At 43.9% G+C, this 14,863-nt stretch overlaps 1 protein-coding gene across 6 annotated transcripts in view; it reads left to right on the top strand.

Annotated features, from left to right (window-relative positions):
• The window catches only part of Kiaa0319l (KIAA0319 like), a 104,902-nt gene that overhangs the window by 58,332 nt on the left and 31,707 nt on the right, over positions 1 to 14,863 (top strand). For all 6 annotated transcript variants that reach the window (XM_016009420.3, XM_016009419.3, XM_042271881.2 and 3 more), the window contains 4 exons: positions 1,983 to 2,084; positions 9,784 to 9,881; positions 12,198 to 12,285; positions 13,994 to 14,086. In XM_016009420.3, coding sequence (XP_015864906.3) covers positions 1,983 to 2,084; positions 9,784 to 9,881; positions 12,198 to 12,285; positions 13,994 to 14,086 — 381 coding nt within the window. The remainder of the gene's footprint in view (positions 1 to 1,982; positions 2,085 to 9,783; positions 9,882 to 12,197; positions 12,286 to 13,993; positions 14,087 to 14,863) is intronic.

The following is a 14,863-nucleotide window of genomic DNA, read 5'->3' on the forward strand; positions in this document are numbered from 1 at the left end:
GGTGCACACCTGTTTTTTGGGGGGTGGAGGCAGAAGGACCATGAATTCAAAATCATCCTTGGCTGTGAGTTTGAGACAAGCCTGAGCTACATAAAACCATCTAAAACAAACAAGCAAAAATCTAAATAAATAAATAATAGGGATGATATGACCGGTGATGTTCAAAGAATGAAGAAACATATGTTCAGGGAGACAGTGTTGATGCACCCATCTGCTTCCCAGCAGCCTGGCTGTGGGTCAGGCATTTGCCACCTGATTCTCAGAACATTTTTATTTCCAAACCAACCACAGGAAGGGGCTTAGACCTAGACCTTTGCCTTACCAAGTCTGCCTGATGGTTCAGGGTTGAGAGACCACGTGGAGATAGTCCATCAGTAGCTAATAGGTAAACCCAAAAAGTCAGGGTCGAAGCAAAACCAGTGAACACTTTTTTTTTTTTTTTTTTTTGGCCAGTTTTGGTTTCCTAGGGTCTCCTTTGCTGGTAATGGAACATGCCGTGTTCCAGCCCTGAAGCTGCATGTGATTTCTGTGTTCAGGTGAATGCCTGCCGAGTTTCTATTGAAACTGAAGGCTTTGGCTTCCGCTGTATTGACTAGCCAGTTCTGGTCAGTTAAACTGAGTATAATGGCTTTTTTTTTTTCTTTTTTCCTCCCTGAGAGTCATACCAGAGAGCTCTTATTCCATCTCCTGGGGCAGCTGCAGGCTGTAGCTTCCATAAAGGATGGCTTCATCTCTCTCTAAGTACAGTGTTCCCAAGCAGAGGCAGATAAACCTCAAGTTTCTTATTTGTCCAGGAATCCCTTTTCACCCCCAGCCTTGGAATCTAAGTTGACTAGTCTGTTGTTTGCTGGAAGGTCTCCTAGAATTGAGGCCTCTTATCAAGTAAGCAATTATTGCCAGAGGACTAAGACTGAGTCAGTGGTTTTCAGTGGGTCTAAACCATCTGCTCTCTCCAGCCCCCAACAATTATTTGGTACAAAATATCAATAAGGCCAAAGTTGAGAGACACAGACACATAGGAGCTAGGTAGCAAATAGTGTGAGAGCAGTGCATGGCTATGTGCAGATTTGGGAGTTCCAGAAATGCAAGAGTGACTCAAGAAGTGGGCCAGAAGGCAGTGGTCTGGAAAGAGCTCTTGGAGAGCAGGCTGTTTAAACTAGGATCAAAACGTAGACTGTAGGAAAGGTGAACATCCCACTTGGGCCAACAGCTGCAGTGGTCTCCACGTGCTTCACAGAGGCTCCATGGCTTCTGTGATGCTAAGAGGGAAGACTAACTAGAGGCAGGGCTGGGTGGGAAAGGTGAGTCCATGTGGTTGTATGCCAGGTCAGGGTTCGTGTGGGAGGCAGGAGTCTCAAGTAGGAGAGTGACACAGGGGTGTTTTAGAAAGATTGGCGTACATGTCATAGCAAGACCAGATGGACTGGGGTAAGGTGGGCCACAGTGGGAGAGGAAGTAAGAATCTTGGAATAATCTCAGCTGTGAACAATGAGTCAGTAGTTGCAGAAACTGGAACAGGTGGGCCTTCTGACTGACCTTATCCTTTGTTATCTATGTGTCTTATTAAACTGGTATTCACCTGATAAAAGCGGTCGCTGAGACAGTTTGAACTCTTGGGAAAGTGGTATATAAAAGAGACGTGGAGACAGACACTGGTTGCAGCACAGTGGAGAAGGAATGAGAGCGCTGAGCTCCATCTGATGTCAGCGAGCGCTTTAGCGGGGAGGGGAGGCGGTCAGCAGGAGTGAGTGTCACCAGCCTGACAAGTGGATTTGTGCTCTTCTTAGATTTGCTAAGAAGCAGCTCACTGATGACCTTGAGACACCCTTTGTGATGGAAAAGTGGATACAGAATCAAACTTGGGGGGATTACAGAGTAGAAAGACGGTGGCTGAGGGTGACTCGGGAAAGGGGTCTGGTCACAAAGGAGGGGGACAGCAGTCCTGGTGTGCTTCTGATCACAGTACTGTCACTTGGTTCCAGTTGTAAAGGAGCTGGTGGTGTCTGCTGGGAAGAGTGTCCAGATCACCCTGCCTAAGAATGAAGTTCAGTTAAACGCCTACGTCCTTCCAGAACCAGAAGAAGGTATGCTAGCCCTTTGGGAACACTTCAGTTTGCGGTGCTGTCTCTAAGCCTCAGTGCATTGGCTTCTCTAACAGCCCTGTGAAGACAGGGGGCAGCATGTGGGCATACAAACCCACAGGCAGCGCAGAAGGCAGTGGTCTGCACAGCTGGAGATCAGAGACGGTTTTCTTAGCAGTGCTGGGCACCACATATACTCCGTAAGTGCTTTGCCATAGAGCTGCCCTTCCGGCCTCATCCTGGAGGCTTTGATGTCAAGCCTATGTTCAAATCCTAATTCACTCAATCATTAGCTCAATTGTTTTAAGCAAATTACTCCTGAGTTTTTCTCAGTGAAGATGGGAACAATAATCCCTGTTTACAACATTCCTTGAAAGGGCAACTTGTGGCAGTATGTAAGTGACCTCTTCAGTGCCTCGCTGATGTTCTTTGGTGTGCCTTTATATAAGATTGTGTCCATGTAAAAGGGAACAGCCAGGCTGGGTATAATTCACTGGTAGAACACTTGGGAGAGGGAGGAAGGGGAAGGAACCAAGGCTCAGATTAACCTGTTTACTTTGCCTAAACAACTAGTAAGTAACAGGTGTGGGACTTGAAAGTATTCAAGACTACTGCTAATATAGATTTGTTGCTTGAGAAAGTCAGGGCTGGCAAGGTGGTTCAGTGTGTAAAGGCTCTTGCCACCAAGCCTGATGACCCAAGTTTGAGTCCCACAACCCACATGATGAAAGGAGAGAACTGACTCCTACAGATTTTCCTGTAACCTACATGCATGTGTACACACACACACACACACACACACACACACACACACACACACACGAGGTGGGGAGGTAAATTTAGCAAAAAGATTTTAAAATAAAAAGTACAAGCTTCAACATGACAAATAACATTTATAAGTTATATAAGAGAGTTGGTGGCCACTAGGCGTGGTGGTACACACCATTAATCTCGGCACTCAGGAGGCAAAAGCAGGCAAATCTCTGAGTTCAAGGCCAGCCTGGTCTACAGAGTGAGATCCAGGACAGCCAGGGCTACACAGAGAAACTCTGTCTCAAGAAACTAAAGGAAAAGAAAAAAAGGAGAAAATAAATATATAATAAATGATAAAGTATTTGTTAAAAAGAGTTGGTGATAAATTCACTGTTTAAAACTTTGTAGTATGAGGTTTTAAACGTCATCCATTTCATCTTCTAAGCGTATGTCGGTATACCAGATTTGACTGGTAAACAGCCACAGTCTCTTAGGACCACCTATGACAGGGTGAAAACATTGAAAGGGATTGGTGTGTGTCACTTGGGTTAAAAGGCTAACTGAGTCAAATGCTCTTCCCCCTCAGGACGAGCCCTTCTGTTTTATGTTTGTGTTTCTGATTCACTTATTCTTTGTTGTTGGGTCTGGAGAGACTCCTCAGTGCTTAAGAGTATGTTCTGCTCATCCAGAGGACCGAGTTCAGTCCCCAGCACCCACATTGGGTGGATCATAACCACATGTAGCTCCAGCTCCATTGGATCTGATGCCTCTGGTCTGTAGGGCACTCAGGTACACATACCCCCTCACAGACACATACTGCATATAATTTAAAAATAATGAAAAGAATATCTTTTTTTCTTTGTTGTTTTTGAGACAGTCTCACTGTGAAGTCTTAGTTGGCCTTGAACTCATTGAGAATCACCTTCCGGGTTGGGGATTTAGATCAGTGGTAGAGCGCAAGGCCCTGGGTTCGATCCTCAGCTCCAAAAAAAAAAAAAAAGAGAGAGAGAGAGAGAGAGACTCACTTTCCTCTGCTTCCCAAGTACTGGGATCAAAGGTGTGCACTTGGTTGAATTCAATATTCTTAATGTGGGAGTCTAATACCAAGTGATATATTCATGCAAAATATACTTTCTCAGAGCTAGAATCCTGATCTACTCTGTATTTCTGCTCTTGAAGTAATATTTCCTTATCAGTTCATTCCACTTTCTTTTTTTTAATTGAAAAAAAAATTTTTTTTTTCTTTTTTTGGTTTTTTCGAGACAGGGTTTCTCTGTGTAGCTTTGCGCCTTTCCTGGAACTCACTTGGTAGCCCAGGCTGGCCTCGAACTCACAGAGATCCACCTGGCTCTGCCTCCCGAGTGCTGGGATTAAAGGCGTGCGCCACCACCGCCCGGCTGAAAAAGTTTTTTTCGTGCAAAATATTTTGATCATGTTTTTCCTCTCTTCCAGTTCCGCCCAGATCTTCTTATTTTATATATTTATATATTTTTTTAAGATTTATTTATTTATTATGTATACAATGTTCTGCCTGAATGTATGTCTACAGGCCAGAAGAGGGCACCAGATCTTATTACAGATGGTTGTGAGCCACCATGTGGTTGCCAGGAATTGAACTCAGGACCTCTAGAAGAACAGTCAGTGCTCTTAACTTCTGAGCCATCTCTCCAGCCCTATATTTATATGCTTATTTTCCTCTCTCTTTCAAGAACAAAACCAGACCCCCCCCAAAAAAAAACAAAACAACAACAACAAAAAAACAGAAACAAACAAGATTCAAAAACAAATTTGAGGCCAACCTCGTCTACAGAGCTAGTTCCAGGACAGCCAAGACTACACAGAGAAACCCTGTTCAAAAAACAGGGCTGGAGAGATGGCTCAGAGGTTAAGAGCACTGGCTGCTGTTCCAGAGGTCCTGAGTTCACTTCCCAGCAACTACACAGTAGCTCACAGCCATCTGTAATGAGATCAGATTCCTTTTCTGGTGTACAGGAAGACAGAGCACTCACTCATATACATAGAATACATGAATAAATAAATACATCTTAAAAAAGAGAAAAGGAAAGAAGAAACAATAAAACAAAAATAAGAAATAAACATATAAAAAAAATGCCTGAAACAAAGTTCATAAAAATACCCTTGAGTTTGTTTTGGCCAACTTACTCCTGGGTGTAGGGCTTGCCCTAAGTGTGGCTGATATACCTAGGGGACTCCACTGGACAAAACTCACTGTCCCTTAGCCAGGGGTTTCAATTGCCATAGCTTCTTGGTTAGGAGTGGGACCCCATGTCCACTTCCCTTTTTCAGTTTTGGGACCTCATCTGGCTTGAACCTGTGCAGATTTTGTCCACATTGGCACAATCTCTGTGAGTTTGTGTGTGCATCAATCCTGTTTTAGCTGTAGTAATGTTTCTTTTATGAATTTGAGTGCCTTTACTATGTTTGGTATATAAATGTTTAGAATTGCAATATCCTTTTGGTGGATTTTTCCTTTAACGATTATGTTGTATCCTTCCCTATCTCTTCTGTTTATGTTTTTTTTGTTTTTGTTTTTGTTGTCATATATTAAAATGACTATACCTGCTAGCTTCTTAGGTCCATTTGCTTAGAATACCTTTTTCTATCCTTTTACCCTGCCATGATGGCAAGGTGTGTTTTCTTAGATGTAGCAGAAAAATGGATCCTGTTTTCTGATCCAGTCTGTTAGTCTGTGTCTTATTATTGGGGAATCAAGACCATTAATATTAAGAGTTCTCAGTAACCAGAGTTTATTGGTTCTTGTCATTTTGTAGTTAGAGTGTCATGTGCCCCCACCCCCATCCCCCTTAATGTATTGTTCTGGGAGTAATTATTTATTCCTTGTGTCTTCTTGGGTATGGTTAACCTCTTTAGACTGAAGTTTTTCTTCTAATGTCCTTATAGATGAACTGGTAGATAGAAATTGCTTAAGTTTGGTTTTACTGTGGGATGTTTTTCTTTATTTGTTGACTGTAATCAATGGTTTTGCTGGGTATCATAGTCTAGCTGACAGCTGTGGTCTCTCAGTTAGTAGAACATCTGTCCAGGCCCTTCAGGCTTTCAAAGTCTTCATTGAGAAGTCCGGTGTTACATGAATCTTAAAAGGTCTTATTAATAAAAACAAACCTGGTGCCAGGTATTGGGGTGAACGCTGGAAGATCAGAGAGACAGAACAGGCCATAGCTAACCTCACCTCGCCAGTGTCTCAGCTGATCTCATTTCCTCAAACTGGAAGCCTCTGAGTCCTCATCCGGGATGAATCTCAGCTGAACTGCTGCTCAAAAGCCTAAAAGCTTAACAGACTCTAGTTCCTGGTTTTCACCCCTTATATACCTTTCTGCTTCCTGCCATAACTTCCTGGCATGTGTCACCATGCCTGGCTGTTTCCAGTGTGGCTTTGAACTCAGAGATCTGAATGGATCTCTGCCTCCAGAATGCTAGGATTAAAGGCGTGTGTGCCACCATTTTCTGGCCTCTATATCTAGTGGCTGTTCTGTCCTCTGACCCCAGGTAAGTTTATTAAGGTGCACAATATTTTGGGGGGCACAATATCACCACAGTCAAGTGTTATTCTAATGGGCCTACATTTATATATGAATTGGTCTTTTTCTTTGCAACTTTTAATTTTCTGTTTTTGTTTGTACATTTGGTATTTTCATTATTATGTGTTGTGGGGAATTTCTTTTCTGGTCCAATCTATTGGTGTTCCATATGCTTCTTGTACCTTCATAGGTTGGGGAAATTTTCTTCTGTGATTTTGTTAAGAGTATTTTCTTTGGGGCCTAAAGAGATGGCTGACAGGTTAAGAGCACTGGCTGCTCTTCCAGAGGTCCTGAGTTCAATTCTCAGCAACCATAGGGTAGCTCACAACCATCTGTAATGAAATCTGGTGCCCTCTTCTGGCCTGCAGGGATACATGCAGGCAGAACACTGTATACATAATGAATATTAAAAAAATACTTTCTGTGCATCTGGGTTCCTTCTTCCTCTATTCCTATTATTCATAGATTTATTCTGTTCATTTTCATAGTGTCCCAGATTTTTGAATGTTTTCTTTCTAAGTTTTTTTTTTTAGAGTTAATTTTTTTGTTTTATTTTGAATGAGCTATCCATTTCTTATACATTGTCTTTAGGACCTGAAATTCTCTCTTGCCTGTTCTGTTGATGAGGCTTACCTCTGAGGCTTTTTATTTATTTGTATATATTTTGTTTATTTGTTTGTTTGTTTATTTTTGGTTTTTCAAGACAGAGTTTCTGGCTGCCCTGGAACTCACTCTGTAGACTAGGCTGCCCTTGAACTCAGATATCTATCTGCCTGCCTCTGCCTCCTGAGTGCTGAGATAAAAGTGTGCGCCACCACCGCCGCCCACCACCACCCGGCACCTCTTGAGGTTTTTGTTTGACATCTTCAGTTCTTCATCTTCAGTTTTATTTCATTTCAGGTTGTTTTTGTTTTTTTGTTTGCTTTTTAGTGATACATTTCTACTTCCATGTGTTGAACTGTTTTCATTATTTCACTCATTTGTATTTTCATGGTCTTCATTAAGGCATTTATTTATATCCCTTTTAAGGTTCTTGAATATATTAAGACTTGCAATTTTGAAGTCTGGTCCTGTGCTTCAGCTAAATTCTCAAGGCCTCCTGCAATAGGATTACTGGCTTCTGAGGAAGCGTATTGTCTTGGCTATTCATGTTTGTGTTTTTGTACTGGGATGTAAGCATCTGGAGTTACGTTTGAGCTGTTTCTTGGGGTCTTGTCTTGTTGGGAGGGTGCTCCATTCTTTGGTTGCCGTTGCCCTCTCTGGATCCTGGGCAAGTGTGGTAGCTGTGGGGTCCCTGGTAAGGAGTGCTGCTGTGGGTCAGCAGGTGACACAAGGAGTAGAGGTGGACTAGGGGGGAAGGCAGAGGGGCCTCAGGAAAGAGCTGGGGACCCGGGTCCTCAAGAGTCGGACAGGAACGAAAGGGCTCAACCCACTGTCTTCGGAGAGGCTCTTTGCTTTCCTCCTTGGGTGCTAAGTTCAAGGTGAATGAATTTAGTCGTCCTTGAAGACAGAGGCGAGGAAAACCCTTCTTGAAGTAGTGGTTGCTTCCGTTTCTGTTGTTTGTGGAAGTTAGGTCCAACTCTGCAGGACTTTTTTTTTCTAACTTGTATTTGCACACATACTTTTGAGTTATCATCATGTTGCAGATCAGCATGACAAAGCACACGTTTCTTCCGAACTCCCCTACGCTCCTCTGCCCAGGTTCTTTGGTTCTCTTAGGTAGATGATTTCATTTTAAAAGTTGGGACCACTGAGGCAGGATCCCCTCTGCATGTTCTTCATTCTCTTCTACTCTGTGGCAGCACACTAGGATCTCTGTGGGGTTGGAAGGTCTGGTTTCAAAGCCCTTGCCCTAGATGAATAGCCAGCATTCTGTCTAACTACCTAAATGTGTGTATACATTCCTACCCATGGAGGAATGCCTTTAATGCACAATTCATTCTGTGAGTGTCCCTGACCTAGGAATATCATCCTTTTTTGAAGTCTGTTTTTAGCTTTTGATATATAAAATTATCAGTTCCCAAGCTATTGTGAATGTATTTTCTGTATAGGAATTTTTTTTAATTACAGTTAGAAGAATTAGCCAGGCGGTGGTGGCACACGCCTTTAATCCCAGCACTCGGGAGGCAGAGGCAGGCGGATCTCTGTGAGTTCGAGGCTAGCCTGGGCTATAGAGTGAGTTCCAGGACAGCCAGAGCTACACAGAGAAACCCTGTCTTGAAAAACCAAAAAAGAAGAAAAGAAGAAGAAGAAGAAAAGAAAAGAAGAAGGAGAAGGAGGAAGAGGAGGAGGAGGAGGAGGAGGAGGAGGAGGAGGAGGAGGAGGAGGAGGAGGAGAAGAAGAAGAAGAAGAAGAAGAAGAAGAAGAATTATCTCTTTTATCTCTTAGCTGCAGCTGCCCTGGCTTTTCAGCCTTGACTTTTGTGTGTGCCTATGTGAGAACAGCTGGGGGACAGCAGGCCGAACCATCACGCTAGTGTGGCCGAGGAACACTTACAAAACAGAAGTCGCTTCTCAAGCTTTGGAGGATTAGGTTTTGTGTTCAACATTTGAGCTCCTTAAGTAAAAGTGTGGCCATGCTTTGTCAAGTGCTTTGCGACTGGTTTTCTCCCTCCCTTGAGTAGTAACTAGACCTTCTATTCCATCCCATCTTTCCCCAGCCTGCAATGCATCTGTCTCCAGTGGAAGATGACTTTCCTGGGATTCCACATAGGTGACAGGATTCTACCCGCATGCTCTGCAGCAACACAGTCTAAGCTGCAAACGAGGACCATTTAATGCTTCATTTGATCTTAATTAATTTCAGTGGGGCCTGTTTTAAATGGGCCATGCCCTGCCTCTTCTGCAGTGTGTTATTTAGCTCAGCAGGAATGAAGTACCTCTTTTAACTCACCAGGGTGTGATGACCTCAGCTAGACGAGCATTGTTAGCACTCTGTAAAAAGCTATTTTTGAACCATGTTATTTAGAAGTCATTGCTGTTCTTTGTTGCAAAAGAAGTTCTGTAAGAAAATGACCTTTGTTCCCAATGAGTTCATCTGTAGTGCTTGGTAGGGCATGTATTTTCAGTGAGAGATGCACCATGAACAACCTGATTTTTTTTTTTTTTTTTTTTTTTTTTTTTTTTAAGGAAGGATTGGTCCCTGGGTGGGGATGGGGCAGAAAGAGCAATGTTGAGAGAATGAGAGACCCTGGCTGCAGCTGAGTCAACAGGACCCTTTCAGGAAATGCTTTGGCTTCCCTTCAGGCTCTGGGGTAGAATGTTAAAACTAAAGCTTTGTCGGGATTGGAAAGAGGTTTCTTATTGGCAGGCTGTAGAAGCGATTTGTTACTGGCAGCCTTTGGTGTGTAGGTGCGTGTTTTCATGGTTTTTCTAACTGCCCTTCTATAGGAGAAACCTACACCTACGACTGGCAACTGATTACTCATCCTAGAGACTACAGTGGAGAGATGGAAAGGAAACACTCCCAGATCCTCCAACTGTCCAAGGTGAATTTGCCTCCTTTCCCCTGCAGGGCGAGACAGAGGAGGTGACTTTCCAAAATAGAATACAGGATTTCCTGTCCATACTGAAATGGAGAACAATCTTTTAGTTGTGAATTCTTCCAAAGTCCCCATGGCGGACAGCCAGTGTTTGTTTAGTATGTGATTCTCAAATTTTCATTGCTGGTGAGAAGCCTGTACCAGCATGCTGGTGGTGGCTGAAAATACACATGCGACAGCTCTGTGAGGTGACACCTCAGAATTCCAGAGATAAGCGAGGTTATTTGTGTCCACATGACTGCATCTGCTGGAGTAGTCCCTTTGGGGTTCAACTTTCCATCCCAAAGCCCACACTTTCATTCCTAACTGCTGTGATGAGCAGATGAGGACAAGGCAGTGGAGGTGTGGATGGGGACAAGCGGATGAGTGTGAGATACTGGATGGGGTAGTGGGGGGCGCGAAGTCTAGAATCATTCTAGCTTTTAAAATTCAACTTTTGGAGTAGAGGAAATGAGGAGACAAAAAAAAAACAGGTTTGAAGGAGAATTACAGATAGGTGATTGATTCATCTGGAGTATGTGATTTGAGGTACATACGGGGCATTTGGGTGGAGTTGATCCCTTAGCAGCTGGAGGAAAGGACTGGAGACCAGGAGATAAGTCTGGGTCAAGAGATAAATTTGTATATCTGCCTAAAATTGAAACTAGTCATAGCTCAGGACAGCCAGTGGGGGTGTGGGGGGTGAGGCAGAGGGTATGGGAGGAGCAAGGTAGAGAGGGGAAGCCAGGAACAAAAGCATTTTGAGGAGAGATTGGCTGATTAGTATTCATCCAAAAGGGATGAAAAAAAGGAAAATCTTTATTTTCTTCCATGATGTTCATTTTAATCATAACAAAAATTTGGAAACTACCAAGTATCTAACAATGTAGAATGCTGTATGAATTATCATACATATATTCATGCACTGTTTTATAGTCATTAAGATGAATGAATGTTAAAGAGACTATATCATAATCAAGGACATTACTTGTGCTAACTGAACAGAATAAAGAACAATAAAAAGTTTGACACCTTAATTTTATCTAGGCCCCAATACCACTGAATTTTGGCCTGGGATAGTGATAGGTAATGTTTGGCTCTGAAGAAATGAGCTGAAGCCAGGTGTGGTGGTGCAGGCCTTTAATCCTATCACTGTGGAGGCAGAGGCAGGTGGATCTCTGTATTTGAGGCCAGGCTGGTCTACATAGTGGGTTCCAGGACAGCCAGGACTACATAGAGCAACTCTGTCTCAAAAAAACAAAACAAACAAACAAGCAAACAAAAAGAAAAAGATAAAAAAGCAATGAGCTAGATAAAACTTTTTTGTATATGGTCAAGGGTTAGAGGAGACGGACGAACACTAAGATAGGCTTGGGATGATGGTGCACAATGGTGACTTTACTGTTGGGATGATAGTGCACAGTGGTGACTTGACTGTTGCTTTCTCTTTGGATTGTGTTTACACAGTTGCTGGAAATTGGAAGGAAAAAATCAGATATTTAAGCATGACTTGTTTTTTTTGTTTTGTTTTGGTTTGGTTTTTCCGAGACAGGGTTTCTCTTTGTAGCCCTGGCTGTCCTGGAACTCACTTTGTAGACCAGGCTGGCCTCAAACTCACAGAGATCCACCTGCCTCTGCCTCCTGAGTGCTGGGACTAAAGGTGTGCACCACCATGTCAGCTGTTTTTTTTTTTTTTTCTAATTAAATTAATTTTTGTATATATGGGTGATTTGCCTACATATATATTTCTCTACCACTTGCATTCCTGGTGCCCAAGGAGGCCAGAAGGAGGGTGTCAGATCCCCTGGAACTGGAGTTAACAGATGGTTGTGAGCTGCCATGGGAGTGCTAGGAATTGAACCCAGGTCCTCTGGAAGAGCAGCCAGTGCTCTTAACCACTGAGCCATCTCTCTAGCCCCCCATTTGTTGTTGCTTTTATTTTTAATAAGATGTTTCTCCTTGAAGACTTGATTTTTTAATTTCATTTCTGTGAAGTGGAATGGTTGGGTCTTTAGTGTTCCTCTGAGAAGAAAATGGGAGTGTAGAGACACTGAAATGCTTCTTTTGTTCTAGATGCAGCCAGTAATAAGAGCCGCAGTAAAAGCTGTCTTTCTTATTAATTTAACCCATCTTTAATCCTTTTAGCTACTTTACTTTTTCCACTTTGAAAATAGGGCAAGAAAGAGTGTAGGATTCAGCCCAAGAACTCTCTAGTATTCTGTTGTGGTAAACATGGCCTCTGCTCCTTATAGTTTTCTAAAGCATCTTGTCTTCCCTTGCCAGCTGACTCCAGGCCTGTATGAATTCAAGGTGATTGTGGACGGTCAGAATGCCCATGGGGAAGGCTACGTGAACGTGACAGTGAAGCCAGGTATGCCTCACGTCATGGCCCCTCTGCAGGGCTCCTAAGAGGGAGGAAGATTTGGCCTCCGGCTTTGAGATTCCTAGTCTTTTTTTTTTTTTTTTTTTTTTTTTTGGTGTGTGTGTGTGTTGTATTCTATTTACTGGGCAATTCCTAGTCCAGCATTGTTGTTTTTTAAAAGTGGCGTGAAGGAGCCGGACAGTGATGGTGCATGCCTTTAATCCCTGCACTCGGGAGGCAGAGCCAGGCGAATCTCTGTGAGTTCGAGGCCAGCCTGGTCTACAGAGTGAGTTCCAGGAAAGGCGCAAAGCTACACAGAGAAAGCCTGTCTCGAGTCAAACCATGCAACAGAACTCACTTGGGAGGTTTACTGGGGGAAGGGCAGAGAAGGAGACAAAGACTGGTCCCTGAGGACAAGATCGAAGGAAAAGAGACAGGAGGTAGGCAAGGCCTGCCTTTTATAAGGAAACTTAGTGAATGTGCATAGGGAGTGCTCTTAGTGGCTGCAGCTGAGGATGTATCCTGTCAGGACCCTCAGGGCAGGCCAGCACAGGTGCCTAAATGTTAACAGGCCTAGTAATTGTAGCAAAGTGCACTGGGCTGGGGACACTGGGGACACCCTAAGGCCCAGGCAATGACTTATCTACCAGAGACTCCAAGTGGGCAGGACTGAGAGATGACTAGTACTGTAACTAAGAAACCCAAGGGAGCTGGGAGCCCTGGAGAAGCACACAGGAGAACTGGTCAAGTGACCAGCCAGGTGACCTCGTTAAAGCACTACCAGTTTTCTCACATTAGAAACTCAGTCCTGAATCCATACTGTCATTCTCTTGATATGAGTCCTGTTGGTAGACTGCAGAACAATAGTGAGGCATCCTAGTTTGCATTTGGTCAGACATTTGCAAGAACCTGGAGATGTGTGCCCACACTGGCACAGATCAGATCAGTGCCCCCTTCTTCCTCTGTTGGCAATAGTTTATTCCTTGGGCTCTGAACCCCAAATAGTCTTTTCGCCAGACACTGAATGTGTGAGCTGCACACTAGGACTGTAGCTCAGTAGTGAGGCTCTTGACTAGCCTGAGTGAAGCTGTGTGTTAGCCTCAGCATGGCAGGAAAAGCATGAAGACGTACGTGTTGACTCATGGTCAGCATGAAGACCATTGGGTCACATCTTGCAGTCATTCAGGTGGACTAAAGTGGTTTGTGACCTTCCTTTCCCTTGGCCATATTAGCCTCACATGGCTAACGCGGACAGTTGAGAGGTCACGGCATCTCTTCAGCGGACGTGTGCAAAGGACACTTTGCTTGCTAAAGCTTTAGTGTTCCTTTCCCATCCACCTCTAGCTGGGCTAACCCCAAAGTAGTGATAGGTAGCCATGCACTTTGCGTAATCTCGATACATGGAAAGCCCGCACAGGGCCATGTAGTGGTGCATGTATTTCAGTCTGGCTCTCAGGTTTGGGAGTTGAAGGTCAGTCCAGGCTATGTAGCTAGCAGGCTCTGTGTTGGCTTGGTCTTAGGAACAGTCAGGTTTGGAACAGGCCTGACCGGGTGTCTCTCATCACAATGGCAGCCTGGTCTTGATCCTTTCCCATCTGGTGGGGCTTCATTCTCAGCCCTCCATTGAAAATGGTTTGTAATCAACACAGGTATGCTCTACCCCTCCTACAATTTTACCTTTTCTCTCCCGACTCCTTTCTGGGTCACTTTCTTGCAGAACCCCGAAAGAATCGGCCTCCTGTTGCCATTGTTTCACCCCGGTTCCAGGAGATCTCACTGCCAACCACTTCAACCATCATCGACGGCAGTCGTGAGTGTTTGCCTAAGGGCTCTAGAGCGGTGGTCACTGGGAATTCCAGGGCCGGCTGTGTCCTTACTCTGCTTAGGTCAGTCTTTTTAACTGGTACAGGATAGTCAGCCATCCGAAGCAACTGATTGGGCAGTTACCAGTCAGGCCAGTTAAAATCTTGTTTGAAGTGATATTTCTACTCAGAAAATAGGATTCTAAATTCTAAATTTTAAAATACATTTAGAATTACTTTACTTGAAATGGGCTCGTTTTCATATTTGCTTAAATGGTTTCCTTTCTTAGTTGTTGAAATCAAGTTCTTGGCTACATCAGCAACAGAAAGGGCTGCCCTAGGAGTGTCCAACAGACATTACTGCCTCATAGGCTAATGTCAGCCTCCTGGAGAGGCTCACTGCGTGCCTTGCCTGGGTCTATGTTCTTTTTTTTTTGTTTTGTTTTCTTTTAATGGTTTTTGAAGATTTATTTTTATTATTTTAATTATGTGTAGGAGTGTGTGTGAGCATGTGGGTTCAGAGGAGGTCAGAGGCATTCTGTTCCCTAGATGGAGTGATCTCCCCAGTCTGGATCCTGGAAACTGAACTCTGGTCCTCTGGAAGGGCAGCTTGTGCTCTGGAACCACCATCTCTCCAGCCCCTGGGTCTTTATTAATTGTGACTGTGGACTGAGGTTTCTGGAGCTATGGCTGTGGCTCAGTGTTTATACAGCACGCACAAAAGCTGGGTTAGCCCCCAGCACTGGGAAACAGTAAAAACCAAGCCCCAAACCAAAGTGTTGAGG

Source organism: Peromyscus maniculatus, chromosome 2 (assembly GCF_049852395.1).
Source record: "Peromyscus maniculatus bairdii isolate BWxNUB_F1_BW_parent chromosome 2, HU_Pman_BW_mat_3.1, whole genome shotgun sequence".
Taxonomy (NCBI): domain Eukaryota; kingdom Metazoa; phylum Chordata; class Mammalia; order Rodentia; family Cricetidae; genus Peromyscus; species Peromyscus maniculatus.